Source organism: Bombina bombina, chromosome 6 (genome assembly GCF_027579735.1).
Source record: "Bombina bombina isolate aBomBom1 chromosome 6, aBomBom1.pri, whole genome shotgun sequence".
NCBI classification, from domain to species: domain Eukaryota; kingdom Metazoa; phylum Chordata; class Amphibia; order Anura; family Bombinatoridae; genus Bombina; species Bombina bombina.
In genome coordinates this window covers 811,005,415-811,030,328 of record NC_069504.1, presented here as the reverse complement: position 1 = coordinate 811,030,328, position 24,914 = coordinate 811,005,415, and the positions used below count along the sequence as shown (strand labels likewise).

The following is a 24,914-nucleotide window of genomic DNA, read 5'->3' as shown; positions in this document are numbered from 1 at the left end:
ATTTACTGAATGCTAAGTATCGTCAGAAAGTTGCGCATGCGTACAAAAATTGTGGTCCGTGAACGCGCAAAATGCTGACGTACAGTGCGGGTGGGTTGGGTCTCTACGATGAGAGCAAAAAAATAGGAAGTAGATGCGGGGAGGAGTTTAACAATAAACGGTACGCATATATTTTAATGTTTATCATGAAAATAACCCAACAATTGTGTAAAAGGACTTAGCGACTGCATTGCAGTGCTAAATAGAAAAGTAAAAAAGTTTTAAAATGTAGCAAACTTTACCTTGCCTTTAAGCATACAAATAATTACTACTGAAAAGGTATAAATCACAGGTGTGTGATTTATATCACAAGTATGCTTCTCTGCACTGGATGTATTTATAATTTTCAATATAGTACTTGTAGCAAAAAGAAATATAAAATGTAACTTTTATTAATAGTGATTAAAAAGACAGCTTATTTGTTATAGTGATCTGCTGCCCTCACGAAAATTAAAAACACTTCTCCTTTGGGATGGTATTTAGTATAGGCTGTACTTAGGTTGGTATCAAGATAGGATCTATGAGGTTTAATTATGTTCTCTTGCGTGTTATTGTTGTACTTTTAATGTGATATATTATAGCCTTATATATGGCTTGCTTAAAAAGTACAAACTAATTAAATTGTTATTATTGTACTTTTAATATAATATATTGTAGCCTTATATATGGCTTACTTGAACAGTACACACTAATTGGTAATATATATTATCATGCGATTGTTGATCTCTTAGAGCATTACTTGTAGTCTCTATTTTTCTATATTACTTAGTAGTATTCTAGTGGCAAACAAAAGATATTAATATAGGTTGATAGAAAATTTCAGTTTTATAAGTTGTTTTACTCTGTTGTATAGCTTTAACTCAAGTTCAAGATGTTGAGGTTAGATAGTGCTATTGTTATTTTCTACCGGTCTCTTGCATGCATGTCCTTATCATTCAGCTTATGTTTTAGCCGGCCATTCAAACGAATAAGAGAAGGTATTGGGTCCTTTGTAGTTTTTATTACTTATGCTGCTATAATAGACTTTGTAGCAGGAGACCTGTACTATTATAAGACCAGTTTGTATTACCTCTTTAGAATAAAACTGAGTAGCCGTAAAACAACAACTGTACCGCTGTAGTCACACTATTAAATATGGAGGTATATCAGCTGTTTCGCCTGAGATGCTAAGGTAACTATACCACTAGATCGTGTTTGCTATTGCATTGTTTTACCAACACTGAATTTTCTTTTACATTTAAATATAGTTTTACAACATAAAGCAGAGCTATTTAAAATTAGGGAACCCCTGACGTGGCGTTTCACAAACGCTTCCTCAGAGGGGGTACTCAGTTTTATTCTAAAGAGGTAATACAAACTGGTCTTATAATAGTACACGGTCTCCTGCTACAAAGTCTATTATAGCAGCATAAGTAATAACAACTACAAAGGACCCAATACCTTCTCTTATTCGTTTAAGTTAAATTTAACTGTGCTATAGTTATAGTCATAAATTCCTGCAACTAGGAAACCGAACAGCTTTTTGTCTATGCCATTTTTGTTGAAATAGCAAATCAGTAGTAATATGCTTTGAATCTAAGCAACTGTGCCAATTATTACTATGCATATATATTATGAAGTAAAGCATTGATAAAGTAAGTGCAACATAGTTCCAACAGCGAGACCTGCCATCAAAGTATGGCAGTAGCATATTAAGAATAAGTACTGCATCTGCACAAAAGTGAGTTGCATCGTATTAGCACCTTAGAGAAACCTAACTTGAATGGCTGGCTAAAACATAAGCTGAATGATAAGGACATGCATGCAAGAGACCGGTAGAAAATAACAATAGCACTATCTAACCTCAACATCTTGAACTTGAGTTAAAGCTATACAACAGAGTAAAACAACTTATAAAACTGAAATTTTCTATCAACCTATATTAATATCTTTTGTTTGCCACTAGAATACTACTAAGTAATATAGAAAAATAGAGACTACAAGTAATGCTCTAAGAGATCAACAATCGCATGATAATATATATTACCAATTAGTGTGTACTGTTCAAGTAAGCCATATATAAGGCTACAATATATTATATTAAAAGTACAATAATAATTATAATTAGTTTGTACTTTTTAAGCAAGCCATATATAAGGCTAATAACACGCAAGGGAACATAATTAAACCTCATAGATCTTATCTTGATACCAACCTAAGTACAGCCTATACTAAATACCATCCCAAAGGAGAAGTGTTTTTAATTTTCGTGAGGGCAGCAGATCACTATAACAAATAAGCTGTCTTTTTAATCACCATTAATAAAAGTTACATTTTATATTTCTTTTTGCTACAAGTACTATATTGAAAGTTATAAATACATCCAGTGCAGAGAAGCATACTTTTTGTGATATAAATCACACACCTGTGATTTATACCTTTTCAGTAGTAATTAGTTAAATATTATTAACCCCTAATCTGCTGGCCCTAACATCGCCGCCACCTACCTACATTTATTAACCCCTAATCTGCCGCCCCCAACGTCGCCGCCACTAGATTAAAGTTATTAACCCCTAAATCTAAGTCTAACCCTAAACCTAACACCTCCTAACTTAAATATAATTTAAATAAATCTAAATAAATATTACTATCATTAACTAAATTATTCCTATTTAAAACTAAATACTTACCTGTAAAATAAACCCTAAGATAGCTACAATATAACTAATAGTTACATTGCAGCTAGCTTAGGATTTATTTTTATTTTACAGGCAAGTTTGTATTTATATTAACTAGGTAGAATAGTTATTAAATAGTTATTAACTATTTAATAACTACCTAGCTAAAATAAATACAAATTTACCTGTAAAATAAAACCTAACCTAAGTTACACTAACACCTAACACTACACTATAATTAAATAAATTAACTAAATTAAATACAATTACCTACATTAAATTAGCTAAAGTACAACCCCCCCACTAAATTACAGAAAATAATAAACAAATGACAAAAATTTAAACTAATTACACCTAATCTAATAGCCCTATTAAAATAAAAAAGCCCCCCCCAAAATAAAAAAAAACCCTAGCCTAAACTAAACTACCAATAGTCCTTAAAAGGGCCTTTTGCGGGGCAATGCCCCAAAGAAATCAGCTCTTTTACCTGTAAAAAAAAATACAAACAACCCCCCCAACAGTAAAACCCACCACCCACACAACCAACCCCCCAAATAAAATACTAGCTAAAAAAACCTAAGCTCCCCATGGCCCTGAAAAGGGCATTTGGATGGGTATTGCCCTTAAAAGGGCAGTTAGCTCTTTTGCCGCCCAAATCCTAATCTAAAAAATAAAAAACACCCAATACACCCTTAAAAAAACCTAACACTAACCCCCTGAAGATCGACTTACCAGGAGACGACTTCATCCAAGCCGGGCAAAGTGGTCCTCCAGACGGGCATCTATCTTCATCCATCCGGCGCGGAGCGGGTCCATCTTCAAGACATCCGACGCGGAGCATACTCTTCATCCGACGACTAAAACAGAATTAAGGTACCTTTAAGTGACGTCATCCAAGATGGGTTTCCTTTAGATTCCGATTGGCTGATAGAATTCTATCAGCCAATCGGAATTAAGGTAGAAAAAATCCTATTGGCCGATGCAATCAGCCAATAGGATTGAAGTTCAATCTTATTGGCTGATCCAATCAGCCAATAGGATTGAGCTTGCATTCTATTGGCTGATTGGAACAGCCAATAAAATGCAAGCTCAATCCTATTGGCTGATCAATAAATATATATTGAAGTCCCATAGAAAAAAAGACGTTTTGCGGTAAGGCCAAAGAAGTGTGCGGTGACCCTAAACTTTCAAAACTCGTAATACCAGCGGGCGTAAAAAAAGCGTTAGGACCTCTTAACGCTGCTCTTTTACCCTAACGCACAACTCGTAATCTAGCCTATTATCTTAATTATCTTAATTCCAGAAATAATGCTGGAACAAGAGGACCTGTTAATATGTGGGATGTCAGATTATGAGATTAAAGCTATCTAGCTAATACTCTATCTGTAATTATAAAGTCCTTGCTTGCACACTTAATGTTAGCATAGCTGCTTAATGTAATAGATTCTGTTTGCTTGAACTCTCTCGATATCAATATATAGCATAGGTATGTGAATAATACCTCAGAGTCATGTATCTAAATATGAAACATTGTATTTGATTTGTATACTATCAAGCAGTTAGATGCAAACAATATTTTTTGCAACCGGCTATTAATAAATTCAGAAATAATGCTGTAACCAAGTACAATGTTTCATATTTAGATACATGACTCTCAGATGTGCAGGCTGGAATGTCCAAGGAACTACTACAGCATCAACTACCTCTGCCTGAGGATCCCTGAATCTTGCAAAGTACCTGGGAAGTTTGTTATTCAAAGGAGAGGCCATCAGATCTATTTCTGGTAGGCACCAAAGATACACAATCAGAGTTAACAAATCCTGATGAAGAAACCACTCCCACTGAATGTAGAGATTGACAACTGAGAAAGTCTGCCTCCCAATTGTTCACTCCTGGGATCTGAATCGCAGAGATTAGGCAAGAATGGACTTCTGCCTAAGAGAGAATTGGAGATGCCTCCATCAGAGCCAGGGAACTGTTAGTTCTCCCCTGATGGTTGATATAAGCAACTGCTGTAACATTGGCTGTCTGGAAACGGAGATAAGACTCACAGATGCCAAGTTTGAAGGGCCCTGAAAATTGCACAGAGTTCTAGAATATCGATAGGTAACCTCGCCTCGAGGATCCCAAACCCCATGGTGCTGTCAGAGCCTCCCAAACAGCTCCCCAACCTAAAAGACTTGCATCTGTGGTGATCACAGACCAGGTGGGATGAGCTAAAGAAGTCCCCCTGAATAATAAACTGATTTTTCAGCCACCAACCGTGACTGGTTTGTGCTGGAATCTAAGAATATATATTTTGGGATATCCGAGTATAATTCCTGCACCATTGAGATAGCATACAAAGCTAAAGATGCCTCATGCTAAATAGAGCAAATGAAATTGCATCCGAATATGCAGTCATGAGACCTAGTACTTCCAAACATAGAGCCACTGAAGGGAAGGGAAGAGACTGAAGGTTCAGACAGGCTGATACTAATTTTATCCAAGTAACCTTTGGCAAAAGAACTCTTTGGCAAATTGATCCTTCAACCATGTCTTTAAAGAAATAACAAAGGTTGTTTTGTGAGAAATTCTTCAAAAGGAAAAAAAGACTGAGCTAGTACCAAGATATCGACCAGGTAAGGAAACACTAATACTGAGCTCTGATTACAGACAAAAAGGGCTCCCATAACCTTGGTAAATATTCTTGTAGTTCTAGCTAGACCAAATGAAGAGCATCAAACTGATAATACTTGTCCAGAAAGGCAAACCTCAGAAATTGATGATGTTCTGAGTGAACTGGAATATGAAGGCAAGCATCCTTTAAATCTATTGTGGACATAAACTGACTTTGCTGAACAAAATGCAGATTAGTCCTGATAGTTTCCATTCTGAAGGATGGAATCCTTACAAACTTGTTTAGAGTTTTCAGATCTAAAAATTGGTCTGAATCTGCCTTCCTTCTTTGCAATAATGAAGAGATTGGAATAAAATCCCATCCTCCATTCCTACAAATTTAACTGGAACAATTACTCCCATATCCTCAAGATCTGAGATGGATTGAAGAAAAGCTTTAGCTTTTACAGGATTCCTCGTAACATCAGAGAGAGAAAAAAAGCTTCCTCTGGGTGGCCTTGTTCTGAAACCAATTCGATATCCCTGAGAAATAATATTCTGAACTCAGGGGTCTGGGAAAGAATGAATCCAAGCCTCCTGAAAGAGATTTAATCTGCCCCCTACCAGGACTACTGGATTGGGGGCTGCACCTTTATGCAGTCTTGGAGGCAGAAACAGACATCTTACCCGGTTTGGACTCGTTCCAATTAGCATTAGGACTCCAGACAGAACCAGAGGAACCTTGCTTTTGAATAGAGGAGTCAGTTTTCTGTTCTTTTTTCTGACGAATGGAACGACAAAGATTAGGAGCTTTAGATTTTCCATTAGACTTCCTGTTTTAAGGAAGAAAAACAAAATTTATGCTTACCTGATAAATTGATTTCTTTCTTGACACGGTGAGTCCACGGATCATCTAATTACTATTTGGAATATCACTCCTGCCCAGCAGGAGGCGGCAAAGAGCAACACAGCAAAGCTGTTAAATATCACCTCCCTTCCCTCCAACCCTAGTCATTCGACCGAAGTAAAGGAGAGAAAGGAAGCAACAAGGTGCAGAGGTTTATAACACAACAAAAAAAAAAACCTGTCTTAAAAACAGGGCGGGCCATGGACTCACCGTGTCAAGAAATAAATAAAATTTATCAGGTAAGCATAAAATTTTGTTTTCTTTCCAATGGCACGGTGAGTCCACAGATAATCTAATTACTATTGGGAATCAATACCCAAGCTAGAGGAAACAGATGATAAGGGAGGAACAAGACAGGGAACCTAAACAGAAGGCACCACTGCTTGAAGAACCTTTCTCCCAAAAGAAGCTTCAGCCGAGGCAAAAGTATGAAATGTATAGAATTTGGAAAAAGTGTGTAGAGGGGACCAAGTTGCAGCCTTGCAAATCTGTTCCACAGAAGCTTCATTTTTGAGTGCCCAGGAAGAGGAAACAGCCCTTGTGAAATGAGCTGTGACTCTCTCAGGAGGTTGCTGTCCAGCAGTCTCGTAGGCCAAGCGAATTATACTCTTCAGCCACAAAGAAAGAGAAGTAGCTGTAGCTTTCTGACCCTTACGTTTCCCACAGAAAACAAACAGAGCCGAAGACTGGCGAAACTCCTTAGTCGCCTGTAAATAGTATTTCAACGCACGCACCACATCTAGGTTATGCAGCAGACGCTCTTTATGAGAAGAAGGGTTAGGACATAAAGAAGGAACAACAATGTCTTGATTAATGTTCCTATCCGAAACAACCTTAGGAAGGAAACCCAACTTAGTACCAAAACTACCTTATCAGAATGAAAAATAAGATAAGGGGATTCACACTGCAACGCCGAGAGTTCTGAGACTCTGTGGGCAGAAGAAATTGCAACAAGAAACAAAACTTTCCAAGATAATAAATTAATATCTAAGGAATGCATAGGCTCAAACGGAGCCTGTTGAACAACTTTAAGAACAAGGTTAAGACTCCAGGGAGGAGTAACAGGTTTGAACACAGGCCTGATTCTGACCAAGGCCTGACACAAAGACTGCACGTCTGGTACATCCGCCAGACGTTTATGCAACAAAATAGACAAGGCAGATATTTGACCCTTCAAAGTACTTGCAGATAAACCCTTCTCCAGACCCTCCTGGAGAAAAGACCAAATTCTATGAATCCGAACTCAACTCCAAGAGAAACCTCTGGAATCACACCAATGCAGATATTTACGGCATATCTTATGGTAAAATCTTTCTAGTCACAGGCTTACGAGCCTGAATCATGGTCTCAATGACTGACTCAGAAAACCCCCGTTTAGATAAAATTAAGCGTTCAATCTCCAAGCAGTCAACTTCAGAGAAACTAGATTTGGGTGAAGGAAGGGTTCTTGAAGTAGAAGGTCCTTCCTCAGTGGAAGTCTCCAAGGAGGGAGAGATGACATCTCCACTAGGTCTGCATACCAGATCCTGTGAGGCCACGCCGGTGCAATGAGGATCACCGACGCCCTCTCCTGTCTGATTCAATCAATGACCCGAGGAAGGAGAGCAAACATAGTAAATAGGTATGCAAGACTGAAATTCCAAGGGACCGCCAGAGCATCTATCAATACAGCCTGAGGATCCCTTGACCTGTACCTCGGGAGCTTGGCATTCTGACGAGATGCCATGAGATCCAGTTCCGGCTGTCCCCATTTGAGAATCAAGCTGGAAAACACTCCCCCAGGTGAAAGGTCTGTCTGCTCAGAAAATCCGCCTACCAGTTGTCCACTCCTGAGATAAGGATCGCAGATAGACTGCAGTTGTGAGTCTCCGACAACTGAATAAGCTTGGCTACTTCTGTCATGGCCAAGGAACTCAGAGTTCCTCCCTGATGGTTGATGTAAGCCACTGAAGTTATTTTGTTCGATTGGAACCTGATAAACCGGTTCAAAGCTGAGGCCAGGCCAGAAGAGCACTGAAGATTGCCCTCAGCTCCAGAATGTTTATGGGGAGAACAGACACCTCCCAAGTCCATGTCCCCTGAGCCTTTAGAGAGCCCCAGACTGCTCCCCATCCCAGCAGGCTGGCATCCGTTCTCACAATCACCTAGGTGGGTCTGCGGAAGCAGGTTCCCTGGGAGAGATGATCCTAAAACAACCACCAAAGAAGAGAATCTCTTGTCGCCTGATCCAGATGTAATCGTGGAGACGGATCCACATAATCCCCGTTCCACTGCCTGAGCATGCATAACTGCAGAGCTCTGAGGTGGAAACGGGCAAACGGAATGATGTCCATGGCAGCTACCATCAGACCGATCACCTCCATACATTGAGCCACTGACGGCCGAGGAGAGGACTGAAGCGCCAGACAAGACCTCTGTCAAAAATATTTTCATAGATAGGGAATCTTTTATGGTTCCCAAGAACACTACCCTTGTAGCTGGAATTAAGGAACGGTTTCCCAAATTCACCTTCCATCGTTGAGAGCGCAGAAAGGATAACAACAACTCCGTGTGGGAGTTTGCTTGTTGAAAGGATGGCGCCTAAACCAGAATGTCGTCCAGATAAGGCGCCACTGCAATGCCCTGCAAACGGAGCACCGCCAACAGGGATTCCAGGACTTTCGAAAAAATTCTGGGAGATGTGGAAAGACCGAATGGAAGAGCCACAAACTGGAAGTGTTTGTCTAGAAATGCGAACCTCAGAAACTTGTGATGATCCCTGTGGATGGGAACATGCAGGTAGGCGTCCTTTAAATCAACTGTTACCATAAATTGACCCTCTTGAACCAAGGGAAGAATGGAATGAATAGTTTCCATCTTGAAGGAAGGTACTCTGAGGAACTTGTTTAGACTTTTGAGATCTAGAATTGGTCTGAAAGTTCCCTCTTTTTTGGAAACCACGAACAGATTGGAGCAAAATCCTAAACCCTGTTCCTGAATTGGAACAGGAACCATCATTCCCAGGTCGGAAAGGTCTTGAACACAGTGTAAGAACGCCTCTCTTTTTATCTGGTCTACAGATAATATTGAGAGCAGAAACCTGCCCCTGGGAGGAAAGGTTTTGAACTCTAGTTTGTATCCCTGGGACACAATGTCCACCGCCCAGGGATCCTGAACATCTCGAACCCAAGCCTGAACGAAGAAGGAAAGTCTGCCCCCCACAAGATCCGGTCCCAGATCGGGGGCAGACCCTTCATGCCGACTTTGAGTCATTAGCGTGCTTCTTAGATTGCTTTCCCTTGTTCCACGACTGGTTGGACTTCCAGGAAGGCTTGGACTTTTTCTGCTTTGTAGAGGGAGAGGAAGGCTTACCCTTGAAGTTTCGAAAGGAACGAAAATTACTCTGACGTCCCTTATGCCTATTCCTCTTATCGTGAGGGAGGAAATGACCTTTTCCTCCCATAATGACGGAAATAATCTCAACCAAGCCTGGCCCAAACAAGGTCTTACCCTTGTAAGGAATCGCTAAAAGCTTAGACGACACATTTGCAGACCAGGATTTCAACCATAAGGCTCTGCGGGCCAGTACGGCAAACCCAGACATTTTTGCTCCTAGCTTAACGTTCCTCCCTGAAAAAGGAAAACTGTTTTATTTTCACAGCAAAACTATTTAAAACTACTGTTGTAAGGTAAAAAAACGTTTAAATCACCCCTGACAGCCTCTACACCTCAGCTTAGGACTTGCTGAGGAGCCTACCTGCCCTGCTGAAAACCGGAGCCAATAGCTCTCAGATGGTTTCTGGACTCAAACTTGAGCATTGCACCCAAGGTCCATCGAGCGTTATACAAGACAGGAACCGCAACAAGATCTCTCACCTCCGGAACACAGGAAGTGAAAAGAAGAGTGCGCAACAGAAACATTTTAGCGCGTCTGGTAGCCCCGCCCATCGTGGGCATAACAGAACTAACCTCCCGGTCGGCATTATTATACTGAGGTAAAAAACCCACCGGGAGCAAGTAAAACACACCACCATTAAACTGAGCTGATCTCCTCGTCCTCAGTGCCTGCGCCACTTCCTTAGATAACCCCATTAACTTCCTAGAGGCCATATTTAGTGTCCCAATGAAATAAACTGTAAAGTGCCATCTTTTTCCTGTATGCAGCCCAGAAAAAAAAAAAAAAAACTTACCTCCATGGATTCTGCTAGGCAGCAAGGCAGCTCACTAGGTTTGAGAGGCATGCTCAATCACATGGACCTGTGGAAAAAAGATAAAGACCGAGTAATCTTACTCAGGCTTTCAATATTAGGGCAGCATTAACTAAATGGGAGGTGCAGTGAGGATTGTACCCCACAAGTTCCCATTGCTTAAAAGCCACCACTGCTCTACTGAAGAGACTGACATGGACTACGGCTACACCCCAGGAGAAAAGTAAGACAAGCTTGTACTGCTGAAAAATAATAAAATCTTGATTGAAGAATCTTCTCCAGACACCTAAACTTTACCATCTCCTTGCTCTTAACGTAGGCAAAGAGAATGGCTGGGATTGGAGGGAAGGGAGGTGATATTTAACAGCTTTGCTGTGGTACTCTTTGCTGCCTCCTGCTGGGCAGGAGTGATATTCCCAATAGTAATTAGATGATCCGTGGACTCACTGTATCATTAGAAAGAAAGCCCTTTTGTCCCCAGTAATAGTAGAAATAATAGAATTTAAGTCAGAACCAAATAACATATTTCCTTGAAAGGAAAGAGACAATCTAGAAATAGACAACATATCAGCATTCAAGGATTTAAGCCACAGGGCCCTTCTGGTAAGAATAGCTAAAGACATGTTCTTGATATTGATTTTCATAATTTTTAAACACAGTATTAAAAATAAAAGAATGAGCACTCTGAAGCAAACTTAATAGATAAGAACTAACAGGGTCATCAGAAAACTGCTCTGAAAGACTGGACAACCATTAAGTAGAAGCAGCAGTTACACCATCAATATAAATAGCTTGCCTGAGAATATAACCAGTATTTAAAAAGGCCCTTATAAGGAAGGATTCTAACTTCCTGTCTAAAAGGACCCTAAAAAGAAGTACTGTCTTCCAAAGGAATAGTAGTACGTTTAGCTAGAGTGGAAATGGCCCCATCCACTTTGTGAACTGTTTTCCAAAACTCTAGACTAGCTGTAGGTGAAGGATATAACCTTTTAAACCTTGCAGAAGGATTAAAAGACACACCTGGCTTAGACCATTCCCTAGCAATCATGCACAGGGAATACTTCAGGGAGAGTAACAACAGTTTTAAATACTGAATTTAAACAATTACAAAGATTATCAGAAGACTTAGGATCTTCAATCTCTAAAGTAACTAAGACCTCTTTTAAAAAAAGAATATGTTCAACTTTAAATATAAAGGAGGAATTGTCAGGTTCTATATATCAGATGAGGGATCCTAATTCCCAGAAGAAACATCACCATCTGAAGATACCCCAATATCATGTCACACCCCTGGGATTGAACTTTGGGCCTCAGCTTCCTGGACTGTTGCTTTTGCTATGTGCTTTTCTTGCAACTGGATTGCAGTCTGTTTCTTTTGCCTAGTTAGCTTTTTGTTTTCCTGCACTTTGGTTCCACCTGCCTGCAGCTGCAGGTAATTGGCAATTACTCTGCCTATATAAACCCAGCTCTTTCAGCAGTCATTGTCTGTTTATTGAGTTTCTACTCAGGGTGTGCTGTTTATTGCTCTTTTGGATTGCTCACTGTTACAGACTTTGATTTAGAGTCTGGACTCTGCCTTTTTCTCTGCCTCTTGGTACTTCATTGGATCTACTGTTTTATTTGATATTTGACTACACTTTGCTTTAACCCCTTGTACCTCGCTGGATTGTTTGCCTTACTGTTGCTGACCTGGATTGTCTTTGACTACGCTTAAGTCTGACCCCTGGTGACTGTTTCCAGTACTTCCGGATTGTATCCTTTTGCAGTACTAGTTGTCCTTGCTCAGTATCTCCAGATTGATCTAGTACTGTACAGTCCGGACTGCATCCAGAGCTTCTGGCTGGTTGTTATCCCTATCTCCACCTTAATTTCTGGGTTACTCCGTACCGTACCTATACTTCGTGTAGGTATTGTATTTTACTGACACTGAGGCAGGCGTGACAGCTCATCATTACTAGGGGTAATTTTTTGCGCTCCTTACTTGCCTACAGCCGTTCCGTTCACAGAATAGCTCTGCAATAGATAGAGCATGTCGGCTACTCTCGGACGCTGAGACAGGCGGCGATGACATCAACATCACTGAAACCACTGCGTAAGTACAATACGGATAACATGCTGCCATCTTCCTACCAAGGTAGACCCCCCTGATAGAACTAATTTAATGAGTCCCACAGGGGAGTTTTGGAAAATAAGCGATTTTAGAAGGAACATTACAAGAAAAGGGTGCATAAAATTTAAAATGAATTATGAAACATAATTGTTTAACATGACCTTTTAAGACAAAATTAGAAATTTTCAGTTTCATGTCCCATTAAAATAAAATGTAGATCTTACAATTTTAAAAATGTTCTCACCAACAAAGCCATTGATTTTTACATCCTGTAAATAGTTTACTCTCATTGCTGGATTCACTATATCATCGATAAACCTCTGAGAAAAGCCAGATTTCTGCAAGCTCTCATCAATAGTCATGTTAAGCCTCTCAATGAAGTCATTGCCCCCAGCAGCATGAAGTAAAGATTCTGTGCTGGAGAATGAGTAATCAAAAGACTGGTAGCGATAAATCCTGCAAAACACAAGAATAAATATAAATTTAAAAAATAAATATCCCATTCTTTTAATTCTGTATTTATTTGTTCTCATATTTTATTTAGAATGTGCCGAGGTTAAAATGAAATTAAACACCGCTTATGCATAAGAATTCTACTTGTCCCAGGCTCACTAGAAAGGCCAAAAAAAAGAATTATTAAAAAGGGACAGTCATGTCAAGTCCAAAAAAAACTTTCATGATTCAAATAGGTCATGTCATTTGAAACAACTTTCCAATTTACTTTTATCATCAATTTTGCTTTGTTCTCTTGGTATTCTTAGTTGAAAGCTAAACCTAGGAGGTTCATATGCTAATTTCTTAGAAGGCCGCCTCTAATCTGAATGCATTTTGACAGTTTTTCACCACTAGAGGGCGTTAGTTCATGTGTTTCATATAGATAACATTGTGCTCACGCACGTGAATTTACCAAGAAGTGAGCACTGATTGGCTAAAATGCAAGTCTTTCAAAAGAACTGAAATAAAGGGGCAGTCTGCAGAGGCTTGGATACAAAGGTAATTGCGTATTATTATAACTGTGTTGGTTATGAAAAACTGGGGAATGGGTGATAAAAGGGATTATCTATCTTTTTAACCCCTTAAGGACCAAGGCCATTTTTCAATTTCTTTCCCTGAAGGACCAGGGCTATTTTTTTGCGGTGTTTGTGTTTAGCTGTAATTTTCCTCTTACTCATTTACTGTACCTATACATATTATATACCGTTTTTCTCGCCATTAAATGGACTTTCTAAAGATACCATTATTTTCATCATATCTTATCATTTACTTTAAAAAAATGATAAAATATTAGGGAAAAAAAACATAATTTATGCTTACCTGATAAATTTCTTTCTTCTGTTGTGTGATCAGTCCACGGGTCATCATTACTTCTGGGATATAACTCCTCCCCAACAGGAAATGCAAGAGGATTCACCCAGCAGAGCTGCATATAGCTCCTCCCCTCTACGTCAGTCCCAGTCATTCGACCAAGAATCAACGAGAAAGGAGTAACCAAGGGTGAAGTGGTGACTGGAGTAAAATTTTAAAAAATATTTACCTGCCTTAAAAACAGGGCGGGCCGTGGACTGATCACACAACAGAAGAAAGAAATTTATCAGGTAAGCATAAATTATGTTTTCTTCTGTTATGTGTGATCAGTCCACGGGTCATCATTACTTCTGGGATACCAATACCAAAGCAAAGGTACACGGATGACGGGAGGGATAGGCAGGCTCATTATACAGAAGGAACCACTGCCTGAAGAACCTTTCTCCCAAAAATAGCCTCCGAAGAAGCAAAAGTATCAAATTTGTAAAATTTGGAAAAAGTATGAAGCGAAGACCAAGTTGCAGCCTTGCAAATCTGTTCAACAGAGGCCTCATTCTTAAAGGCCCAAGTGGAAGCCACAGCTCTAGTGGAGTGGGCTGTAATTCTTTCAGGAGGCTGCTGTCCAGCAGTCTCATAGGCTAAACGTATTATGCTACGAAGCCAAAAGGAGAGAGAGGTAGCAGAAGCTTTTTGACCTCTCCTCTGTCCAGAATAAACGACAAACAGGGAAGAAGTTTGACGAAAACCTTTAGTTGCCTGCAAGTAGAACTTGAGGGCACGAACTACATCCAGATTGTGTAGAAGACGTTCCTTCTTTGAAGAAGGATTTGGACACAAGGATGGAACAACAATCTCTTGATTGATATTCCTGTTAGTAACTACCTTAGGTAAGAACCCAGGTTTAGTACGCAGAACTACCTTGTCTGAGTGAAAAATCAGATAAGGAGAATCACAATGTAATGCTGATAACTCAGAGACTCTTCGAGCCGAGGAAATAGCCATTAAAAACAGAACTTTCCAAGATAACAATTTTATATCAATGGAATGAAGGGGTTCAAACGGAACACCCTGTAAAACGTTAAGAACTAAGTTTAAACTCCATGGTGGAGCAACAGCTTTAAACACAGGCTTGATCCTAGCTAAAGCCTGACAAAAGGCCTGGACGTCTGGATTTTCTGACAGACGCCTGTGTAACAAGATGGACAGAGCTGAAATCTGTCCCTTTAATGAACTAGCCGATAAACCCTTTTCTAAGCCTTCTTGTAGAAAGGACAAGATCCTAGAGATCCTAACCTTACTCCAGGAGTAACGTTTGGATTCACACCAGTATAGGTATTTACGCCATATTTTATGGTAAATCTTTCTGGTAACAGGCTTCCTAGCCTGTATCAGGGTATCAATAACCGACTCAGAAAAACCACGTTTTGATAAAATCAAGCGTTCAATTTCCAAGCAGTCAGCTTCAGAGAAGTTAGATTTTGATGTTTGAACGGACCCTGTATCAGAAGGTCCTGTCTTAGAGGTAGAGACCAAGGCGGACAGGATGACATGTCCACTAGATCTGCATACCAAGTCCTGCGTGGCCATGCAGGTGCTATTAGAATCACTGATGCTCTCTCCTGTTTGATTTTGGCAATCAATCGAGGAAGCAGCGGGAAGGGTGGAAACACATAAGCCATCCCGAAGTTCCAAGGTGCTGTCAAAGCATCTATCAGAACCGCTCCCGGATCCCTGGATCTGGACCCGTAGTGAGGAAGCTTGGCGTTCTGGCGAGACGCCATGAGATCTATCTGTGGTTTGCCCCAACGTCGAAGTATTTGGGCAAAGACCTCCGGATGAAGTTCCCACTCCCCCGGATGAAAAGTCTGGCGACTCAAGAAATCCGCCTCCCAGTTCTCCACTCCCGGGATGTGGATTGCTGACAGGTGGCAAGAGTGAGACTCTGCCCATCGAATTATCTTTGATACTTCCATCATTGCTAGGGAGCTTCTTGTCCCTCCCTGATGGTTGATGTAAGCTACAGTCGTGATATTGTCCGACTGAAACTTGATGAACCCCCGAGTTGTTAATTGGGGCCAAGCCAGAAGGGCATTGAGAACTGCTCTCAATTCCAGAATGTTTATTGGAAGGAGACTCTCCTCCTGATTCCATAATCCCTGAGCCTTCAGAGAATTCCAGACAGCGCCCCAACCTAATAGGCTGGCGTCTGTTGTTACAATTGTCCAGTCTGGCCTGCTGAATGGCATCCCCCTGGACAGGTGTGGCCGATGAAGCCACCATAGAAGAGAATTTCTGGTCTCTTGATTCAGATTCAGAGTAGGGGACAAATCTGAGTAATCCCCATTCCACTGACTTAGCATGCATAATTGCAGCGGTCTGAGGTGTAGGCGTGCAAAAGGTACTATGTCCATTGCCGCTACCATTAAGCCGATCACCTCCATGCATTGAGCTACTGACGGGTGTTGAATGGAATGAAGGACACGGCATGCATCTTGAAGCTTTGTTAACCTGTCCTCTGTCAGGTAAATCTTCATTTCTACAGAATCTATAAGAGTCCCCAAGAATGGAACTCTTGTGAGAGGAAAAAGAGAACTCTTCTTTTCGTTCACTTTCCATCCATGCGACCTTAGAAATGCCAGAACTAACTCTGTATGAGACTTGGCAGTTTGAAAGCTTGAAGCTTGTATTAGAATGTCGTCTAGGTACGGAGCTACCGAAATCCCTCGCGGTCTTAGTACCGCCAGGAGGGCACCTAGAATCTTTGTGAAGATTCTTGGGGCCGTAGCCAATCCGAATGGAAGAGCTACAAACTGGTAGTGCCTGTCTAGGAAGGCAAACCGTAGATACCGGTGATGATCTTTGTGGATCGGTATGTGAAGGTAAGCATCTTTTAAATCCACTGTGGTCATGTACTGACCCTTTTGGATCATGGGCAAGATTGTCCGAATAGTTTCCATTTTGAACGATGGAACTCTTAGGAATTTGTTTAGAATCTTTAAATCTAAGATTGGTCTGAAAGTTCCCTCTTTTTTGGGAACCACAAACAGGTTTGAGTAGAACCCTTGTCCTTGTTCCGACCGCGGAACCGGATGGATCACTCCCATTAATAACAGATCTTGTACACAGCGTAGAAACGCTTCTTTCTTTATCTGGTTTGTTGACAATCTTGACAGATGAAATCTCCCTCTTGGGGGAGATAATTTGAAGTCTAGAAGGTATCCCTGAGATATGATCTCTAGCGCCCAGGGATCCTGAACATCTCTTGCCCAGGCCTGGGCGAAGAGAGAAAGTCTGCCCCCCACTAGATCCGGTCCCGGATCGGGGGCTCTCGGTTCATGCTGTCTTTGGGGCAGCAGCAGGTTTCCTGGCCTGTTTGCCCTTGTTCCAGGACTGGTTGGGCTTCCAGCCTTGCCTGTAACGAGCAACAGCTCCTTCCTGTTTTGGTGCAGTGGAGGTTGATGCTGCTCCTGTTTTGAAATTCCGAAAGGGACGAAAATTAGACTGTCTAGCCTTAGCTTTGGCTTTGTCTTGAGGTAGGGCGTGGCCCTTACCTCCTGTAATGTCAGCGATAATTTCTTTCAAACCGGGCCCAAATAAGGACTGCCCCTTGAAAGGTATATTAAGTAATTTGGACTTAGAAGTAACATCAGCTGACCAGGATTTTAGCCACAGTGCCCTACGTGCCTGTATGGCGAATCCTGAGTTCTTAGCCGTAAGTTTGGTTAAATGTACTACGGCCTCCGAAATGAATGAATTAGCTAGTTTAAGGACTCTAAGCCTGTCCATAATGTCGTCTAGCGTAGATGAACTAAGGTTCTCTTCCAGAGACTCAATCCAAAATGCTGCCGCAGCCGTAATCGGCGCGATACATGCAAGGGGTTGCAAAATAAAACCTTGTTGAACAAACATTTTCTTAAGGTAACCCTCTAATTTTTTATCCATTGGATCTGAAAAAGCACAGCTATCCTCCACCGGGATAGTGGTACGCTTAGCTAGAGTAGAAACTGCTCCCTCCACCTTAGGGACCGTTTGCCATAAGTCCCGAGTGGTGGCGTCTATTGGAAACATCTTTCTAAATATTGGAGGGGGTGAGAACGGCACACCGGGTCTATCCCACTCCTTAGTAACAATTTCAGTTAATCTCTTAGGTATAGGAAAAACGTCAGTACTCGCCGGTACCGCAAAGTATTTATCCAACCTACATAGTTTCTCTGGTATTGCAACGGTGTTACAATCATTGAGAGCTGATAAGACCTCCCCTAGTAATACACGGAGGTTCTCCAATTTAAATTTAAAATTTGAAATATCTGAATCCAATCTGTTTGGATCAGAACCGTCACCCACAGAATGAAGCTCTCCGTCCTCATGCTCTGCAAGCTGTGACGCAGTATCAGACATGGCCCTAGTATTGTCAGCGCACTCTGTTCTCACCCCAGAGTGATCACGCTTGCCTCTTAGTTCTGGTAATTTAGACAAAACTTCAGTCATAACAGTAGCCATATCTTGTAATGTTATCTGTAATGGCCGCCCAGATGTACTAGGCGCCATAATATCACGCACCTCCCGGGCGGGAGATGCAGGTACTGCCGCGTGAGGCGAGTTAGTCGGCATAACTCTCCCCTCGCAGATTGGTGAAATTTGTTCACATTGTACAGATTGACTTTTATTTAAAGTAGCATCAATACAGTTAGTACATAAATTTCTATTGGGCTCCACCTTGGCATTGGAACAAATGACACAGATATCTTCCTCTGAGTCAGACATGTTTAACACACTAGCAATAACTTGCAACCTGGTTATAATCTTTTTTAGCAAAAACGTACTGTGCCTCAAAGAGGTACTTAAACGATTAAATGACAGTTGAGATAATGAACTGAGAAACAGTTATAGCATCAACTTTAAAACAACACAACTTTTAGCAAAGGTTTTGTTCCCATTAATAAGATAACAAAAATAAATTGACATAAAAATTATTGAGTAACGTCTTTATCCCCAGTCAATATAAAAAATTCTCACAGCTCTGCTGAGAGAATGTACCTCCCTTCAAGAAGTTTGAAGACCCCTGAGATCTGTCAGAGATGAACCGGATCATGCAGGAAAAATAATAATAGTTGACTGGAAATTGTTGATGCGTAGCAAAGAGCGCCAAAAACGGCCCCTCCCTCTCACACACAGCAGTGAAGAGAAACGAAACTGTCACAATTCAAAGCAAACTACTGCCAAGTGGAAAATAAAGCCCAAACATTTATTTACTCAGTACCTCAGCAATGTAAACGATTCTACATTCCAGCAAAAACGTTTAACATGATATAATACTTATTAAAAAGATTAGTGACCTTTAACAGAGTAGTTCCGGTGAAGTACCATTCCCAGAATACTGAAGTGTATACATACATGTCATTATAACGGTATAGCAGGATTTTCTCATCAATTCCATTCAGAAAATAAAAACTGCTACATACCTCAATGCAGATTCATCTGCCCCTGTCCCCTGATCTGAAGCTTTTACCTCCCTCAGATGGCCGAGAACAGCAATATGATCTTAACTACTCCGGTTAAAATCATAGTAAAAACTCTGGTAGATTCTTCCTCAAAGTCTGCCAGAGAGGTAATAACACGCTCCGGTGCTATTATAAAATAACAAACTTTTGATTGAAGTCATAAAAACTAAGTATAATCACCATAGTCCTCTCACACATCCTATCTAGTCGTTGGGTGCAAGAGAATGACTGGGACTGACGTAGAGGGGAGGAGCTATATGCAGCTCTGCTGGGTGAATCCTCTTGCATTTCCTGTTGGGGAGGAGTTATATCCCAGAAGTAATGATGACCCGTGGACTGATCACACATAACAGAAGAAACACACTTTTTCTAACTTTGACCCCCACAATCTGTTACACATCTACAATCACCAAAAAACACCCATGCTAAATAGTTTCTAAATTTTGTCCTGAGTTTAGAAATACCCAATGTTTACATGTTCTTTGTTTTTTTTGCAAGTTATAGGGCCATAAATACAAGTAGCACTTTGCTATTTCCAAACCACTTTTTTTCAAAATTAGCGCTAGTTACATTGGAACACTGATATCTTTCAGGAATCCCTGATTAACCCTTGACATGTATATATTTTTTTTTAGAAGACATCCCAAAGTATTGATGTAGGCCCATTTTGGTATATTTCATGCCACCGTTTCACCACCAAATGCAATCAAATAAAAAAATTTGTTCACTTTTTCCCCAAATATTTTCACAAACTTTAGGTTTCTCACTGAAATTATTTACAAACAACTTGTGCAATTATGGCATAAATGGTTGTAAATGCTTCTCTGGGATCCCCTTTGTTCAGAAATAGCAGACATATATGACTTTGGCGTTGCTTTTTGGTCATTAGAAGGCCGCTAAATGCCACTGCGCATCACACGTGTATTATGCCCAGCAGTAAAGGGGTTAATTAGGGAGCATGTAGGGAGCGTCTAGGGTTAATTTTAGCTTTAGTGTAGTGTAGTAGACAATCCCAAGTATTGATCTAGGCCCATCTTGGTATATTTCATGCTACCATTTCACCGCTAAATGCGATCAAATAAAAAAAAAAAGTAAAATTTTTCACAATTTTAGGTTTCTCACTGAAATTATTTACAAACAACTTTTGCAAGTATGGCATAAATGATTGTAAATGCTTCTCTTGGATCCCCTTTGTTCAGAAATAGCAGACATATATGGCTTTGGCGTTGCTTTTTGGTAATTATAAGGCCGCTAAATGCCGCTGCGCACCACACGTGTATTATGCCCAGCAGTGCAGGGGTTAATTAGGTCGTTTGTAGGGAGCTTGCAGGGTTAATTTTAGCTTTAGCGTAGAGATCAGCCTCCCACCTGACACATCACACCCCAGGATCCCTCCCAAACAGCTCTCTTCCCTCCCCCATCCCACAATTGTCCCCGCCATCTTAAGTACTGGCAGAAAGTCTGCCAGTACTAAAATAAAAGGTATATTTAAAATTTTAAAAAAATTGTATAGCATATTTACATATGCAGCTGTGTAGGATCCCCACTTAGCCCCCAACCTCCCTGACCCCCCCCCCCCCCCCCAAACAGCTCTCTAACCCTCCACCTCTACCTTACTGGGAGCCATCTTGGGTACTGGCAGCTGTCTGCCAGTACCCTGTTTGCAAATACAAATGTTTTTAAAAAAAAATTTCCATTTTTTCTGTAGTGTAGCTTCCCCCCCCCCCCCCCCACAGACCAATCCCCACCCGCTCCCAGATCCTTAGATTTACTTTTGTTAGGGATTTTTATCCCCCCTTACTGCCACTCATATGAAATGTTTTTGCTGTAGTGTAGCGGTTCCCACCCGCTCCCTCCCCGTGCACGCGCCCACCCGCCGCCTCCCATGCACGCGCGCGCTCCTGTGCGCTCTCCCGACAACCCCGCCCCCGATCCCGCCCACCTCTCTTCAGTCTTTCATCGATGGCCGCCCACCCGCCTCCCACGGTCAGCTCCCACCCACCAACGATTGCGGCCATCGATGCCGGTGCAGAGAGGGCCACAGAGTGGCTCTCTCTGCATCGGATGGGGGGAAAATGTTATTGCAGGATGCCTCGATATCGAAGCATCACTGCAATAACCGTAAAGCGGCTGGAAGCGATTAGGATTGCTTCCAGCCGCTTTAATCCCCAAAGTCGTACAGGGTACGTCGCTGGTCTTTAAAGACCAGGTTGTGTGCGACGTACCCTGTACGACTCGTGTCGTTAAGGGGTTAAACAACAAAAATTCTGGTGTTATCTGTCCCTTTAACCCCTTCACTAATCGGAAATTTTAGAGAAAAACTTGCTCTACTGGAATTTTTTTTAGCCTTTTTTACCATCACTCAATTTAAACAGAAATAAAGCCCGTGTTTTTTTGATTTATCTATGAACCTTTTTTTTTGTTGAATAAAAAAAGCTTTTAGTGGATAACAGTTTCAACTAGCTAATAATTCACAGAATTATGAAATTATTGGAAATGTCCGCAAAAAAGTAAAAAAAAAAAAAAAATACTGCTCATCATAGCCCCCAAAAACCTGTTGCTTTCTAACTAATAATAAAATCATTAAAGGGATACTAAACCCAAATTCTTTTCTTTCATGATTCAGATAGAGCCTGCAATTTTAAGCAACTTTCTAATTTATCCCTATTATCAATTTTTCTTCATTCTCTTGCTATCTTAATTTGAAAAAGCAGGAATGTAAGGGAAAGAGCCGGCCCATTTTTGGTTAAGCACCTGGGTAGAGCTTGCTACATTTAGCCACCAATCAGTAAGCGCTACCCAAGTGCTGAAACAACAATGGGCCGGCACTTAAGCTTAGATTCCTGCTTTCAAATAAAGATAGCATGAGAATGAAGAAAATTGATAATAGGAGTCAATTAGAAAGTTTCTTAAAATTGCACGCTCTATCTGAATCATGAAAGAAAAAAAATGGGTTTAGTATCCCTTTAAGTTTTTCACACATGTTGGGTTCCTCACTGAAATAATTTACATATAACTGCAGTCATAAGACAAATGCTTGCAATAGGTTCTCTAGCATCCACTGTGTTCAGAATTAGCAGGCATGTATGGGTTTACCATTGCTCTTTTTGTATTCAGAAGGCCACTAATTAGACACGTTATGGCAAAGGGTTCAGGGCCCATTTGGAAAGACAACGGCTCAAATTCTCAAAATTCCCCCCCAAATTTATATATATATATATACATACACACATATTGTGGCCTTCATGTCCAGTGGACAATCCTCTGATGATGAAGAAGCAGTACCTGGAACCAATACATCACAGTTGTACCCTCCGCCCTCACTGCCTTCTCTGCCTAGCGCTATATCAGCTAATATTCAGACCACTGAGAGTCTGGAACCGAATAAAGCTATTCTAAAAAATTCAGATGCCCCTAAGCCACCCAGGGGAAATAAATATAAGAAAGCTCAGTCAGTACAGGCAGTAGATGAGACCATAGGCCAACAGGTTTCTCAGTTGGCCCAGGGATTAGGAGAAGGAGGAGGAGGAGGAAGAGGGTCCACAAGACAGGGGTCTCAGCGAGACTAGTATCAATTGAGGAGAGGCAAGCAGTCCAACAAATACAAGGATCCAACATCATAAATCTATCCAGTGTTTCTCTAACTGAATTAGAGTTAGATGTTTTGAGTTTGGGCCTTAATTTTGTCCCTACATCAATGTCTTTGATACTTTGATAGATATAAATAAATTTATACGTGGCCTCACTCTCAAGAAGTTTTACCAACTTAATCCTGTAATAGAGAAGGAGTTTCCTGAATCTAACACAAGTGCTAGGCACGATTATCTCAACCCAGTAGAAGCTAGGGATTTTCTGAATCTATATTTGCTGGAATCTGAAAATTCATCAGATGAAGCAGCAATAGATAGTCATACTGGCTATAAGCCAAAATCTATCTTTTACCCCACGCAATGTAGGGGTCAAAATACTAGAGAGCTTCCATAAAAGGATGGAAGAAGATCTCCTCAAACTGGAAAGAGAAACATCACAATCTCAGACTAGGGAAAAAGACAACTTAACATCAAAACAAAGATTGTCTCTTAAGAAACTACGTGAAAGGGATAACATAATCATCAAGCAGTCCGACAAGGGGGGCTCCATAGTAGTTTTGGATAAATCCTATTATATCAAGGAAGCAGAAAGGCAATTACTTGATAAAGATGTATACACAAGATTGCCTGGGGATCCAACACAACGCTTTGGGGCCCTCCTTTTGGACCTGCTTGACGATGGTAGATTCCAGGGACTGATAGATGACGAAACATTCGATTTTTTGAATGTTCAACATCCAGTGGTCCCGATATTTCATCACCTCCCCAAGGTCCATAAGTCCTTGGAGGAGGTGAAAGGGCGTCCGATCGTTTCAGGAATTGGATCTCTTTTTGAAAATTGATCCAATTGGATGGAATCTCTATTACAGCCCCTGGTATATGGATTGCCATCGTATCTAAGGGATACTAAACATCTCCTGAGATTGATGCAAGATCATACCTGGAATGATGAAATGGGCTGGCTTACGGTCGATGTGGTTGGGCTATATTCGGCCATCCCACATGACAAGGGGATAGCAGCCACAAGATATATGCTGGACAAATTCAGTGTCTACAATGCTGATCTAAAAGAATATATAGTGAGAGTGTTAGATTTTTTACTAACACACAACTATTTTGAGTTCTCAGGGAGTTTTTATCTCCAACTAAGAGGGACTGCTATGGGTGCGAAATTCGCACCAGCCTATGCAAACATTTTCATGGGCTGGTGGGAGTTGACGCACCTATATTCAGACCAGAATCCCTTCCTATCATCAATTACCAGCTATAAACGCTACATTGATGACCTCCTAATTGTGTGGTCTGGCTCTCATGAAGACAGAGAGGCTTTTTGTGAGTATCTTAACAACAATGAGGTGGGTTTAAGTTTCACCACCAGTTTTGATAAAACCCAGACCCCATACTTGGATGTCATCTTGATAGGACTACCTGTGGAGAATAGAGTCAGCACTTCACTATATATTAAGCCAATAACATCCAACACATTCCCTCATGCTAGGAGTTGCCACCCCAAGCATACAAGCTATGGGATAGCAAAGGGTCAGTTTTTAAGGTTACGACGCAACTGCTCCGAGGACGGTAGTTTTTTGCGTGAGAGCGAATCTCTCACACAAAAATTCCTTGAGAGAGAGTACAATAGAATGACCATACTCAGAGCTTTCAATGAGGTCTCACAACAAGATAGGTCCACTTTACTTGAGGAAAGGCCTAAACAAAAGTCAACAAGGAATAGGCCTACATTTGTGACTATTTACAGTTCACAATATTATGCGGTTTGCAGAATACTACGGAAAAATCTTCCGATTCTGCTAGCTGATGATATTTTGAAAGATGAAATTAAGGAAGGTTGCTTTGTGTTGCCAAACGCAATACAATAAAAAAGCCGAAAGTAAAGAGCAGTTGGCTAACACAAAAAGGGCATTATAAGTGTGGTAATAGCACATGCAAGGCCTGTGGATATGTCAGTGTAAATAGGACATTTCAATCCACAATCACGCAAAAAGTATATTCACATTCCTTT

General features: G+C 40.9%; 1 protein-coding gene across 1 annotated transcript in view; it reads right to left on the bottom strand.

Moving 5' to 3' along the window:
* PCYOX1 (prenylcysteine oxidase 1) overlaps positions 1 to 24,914 on the bottom strand; it is a 188,798-nt gene that overhangs the window by 45,915 nt on the left and 117,969 nt on the right. Inside the window, exon 4 of the mRNA XM_053718162.1 lies at positions 12,743 to 12,954. Coding sequence (XP_053574137.1) covers positions 12,743 to 12,954 — 212 coding nt within the window. The remainder of the gene's footprint in view (positions 1 to 12,742; positions 12,955 to 24,914) is intronic.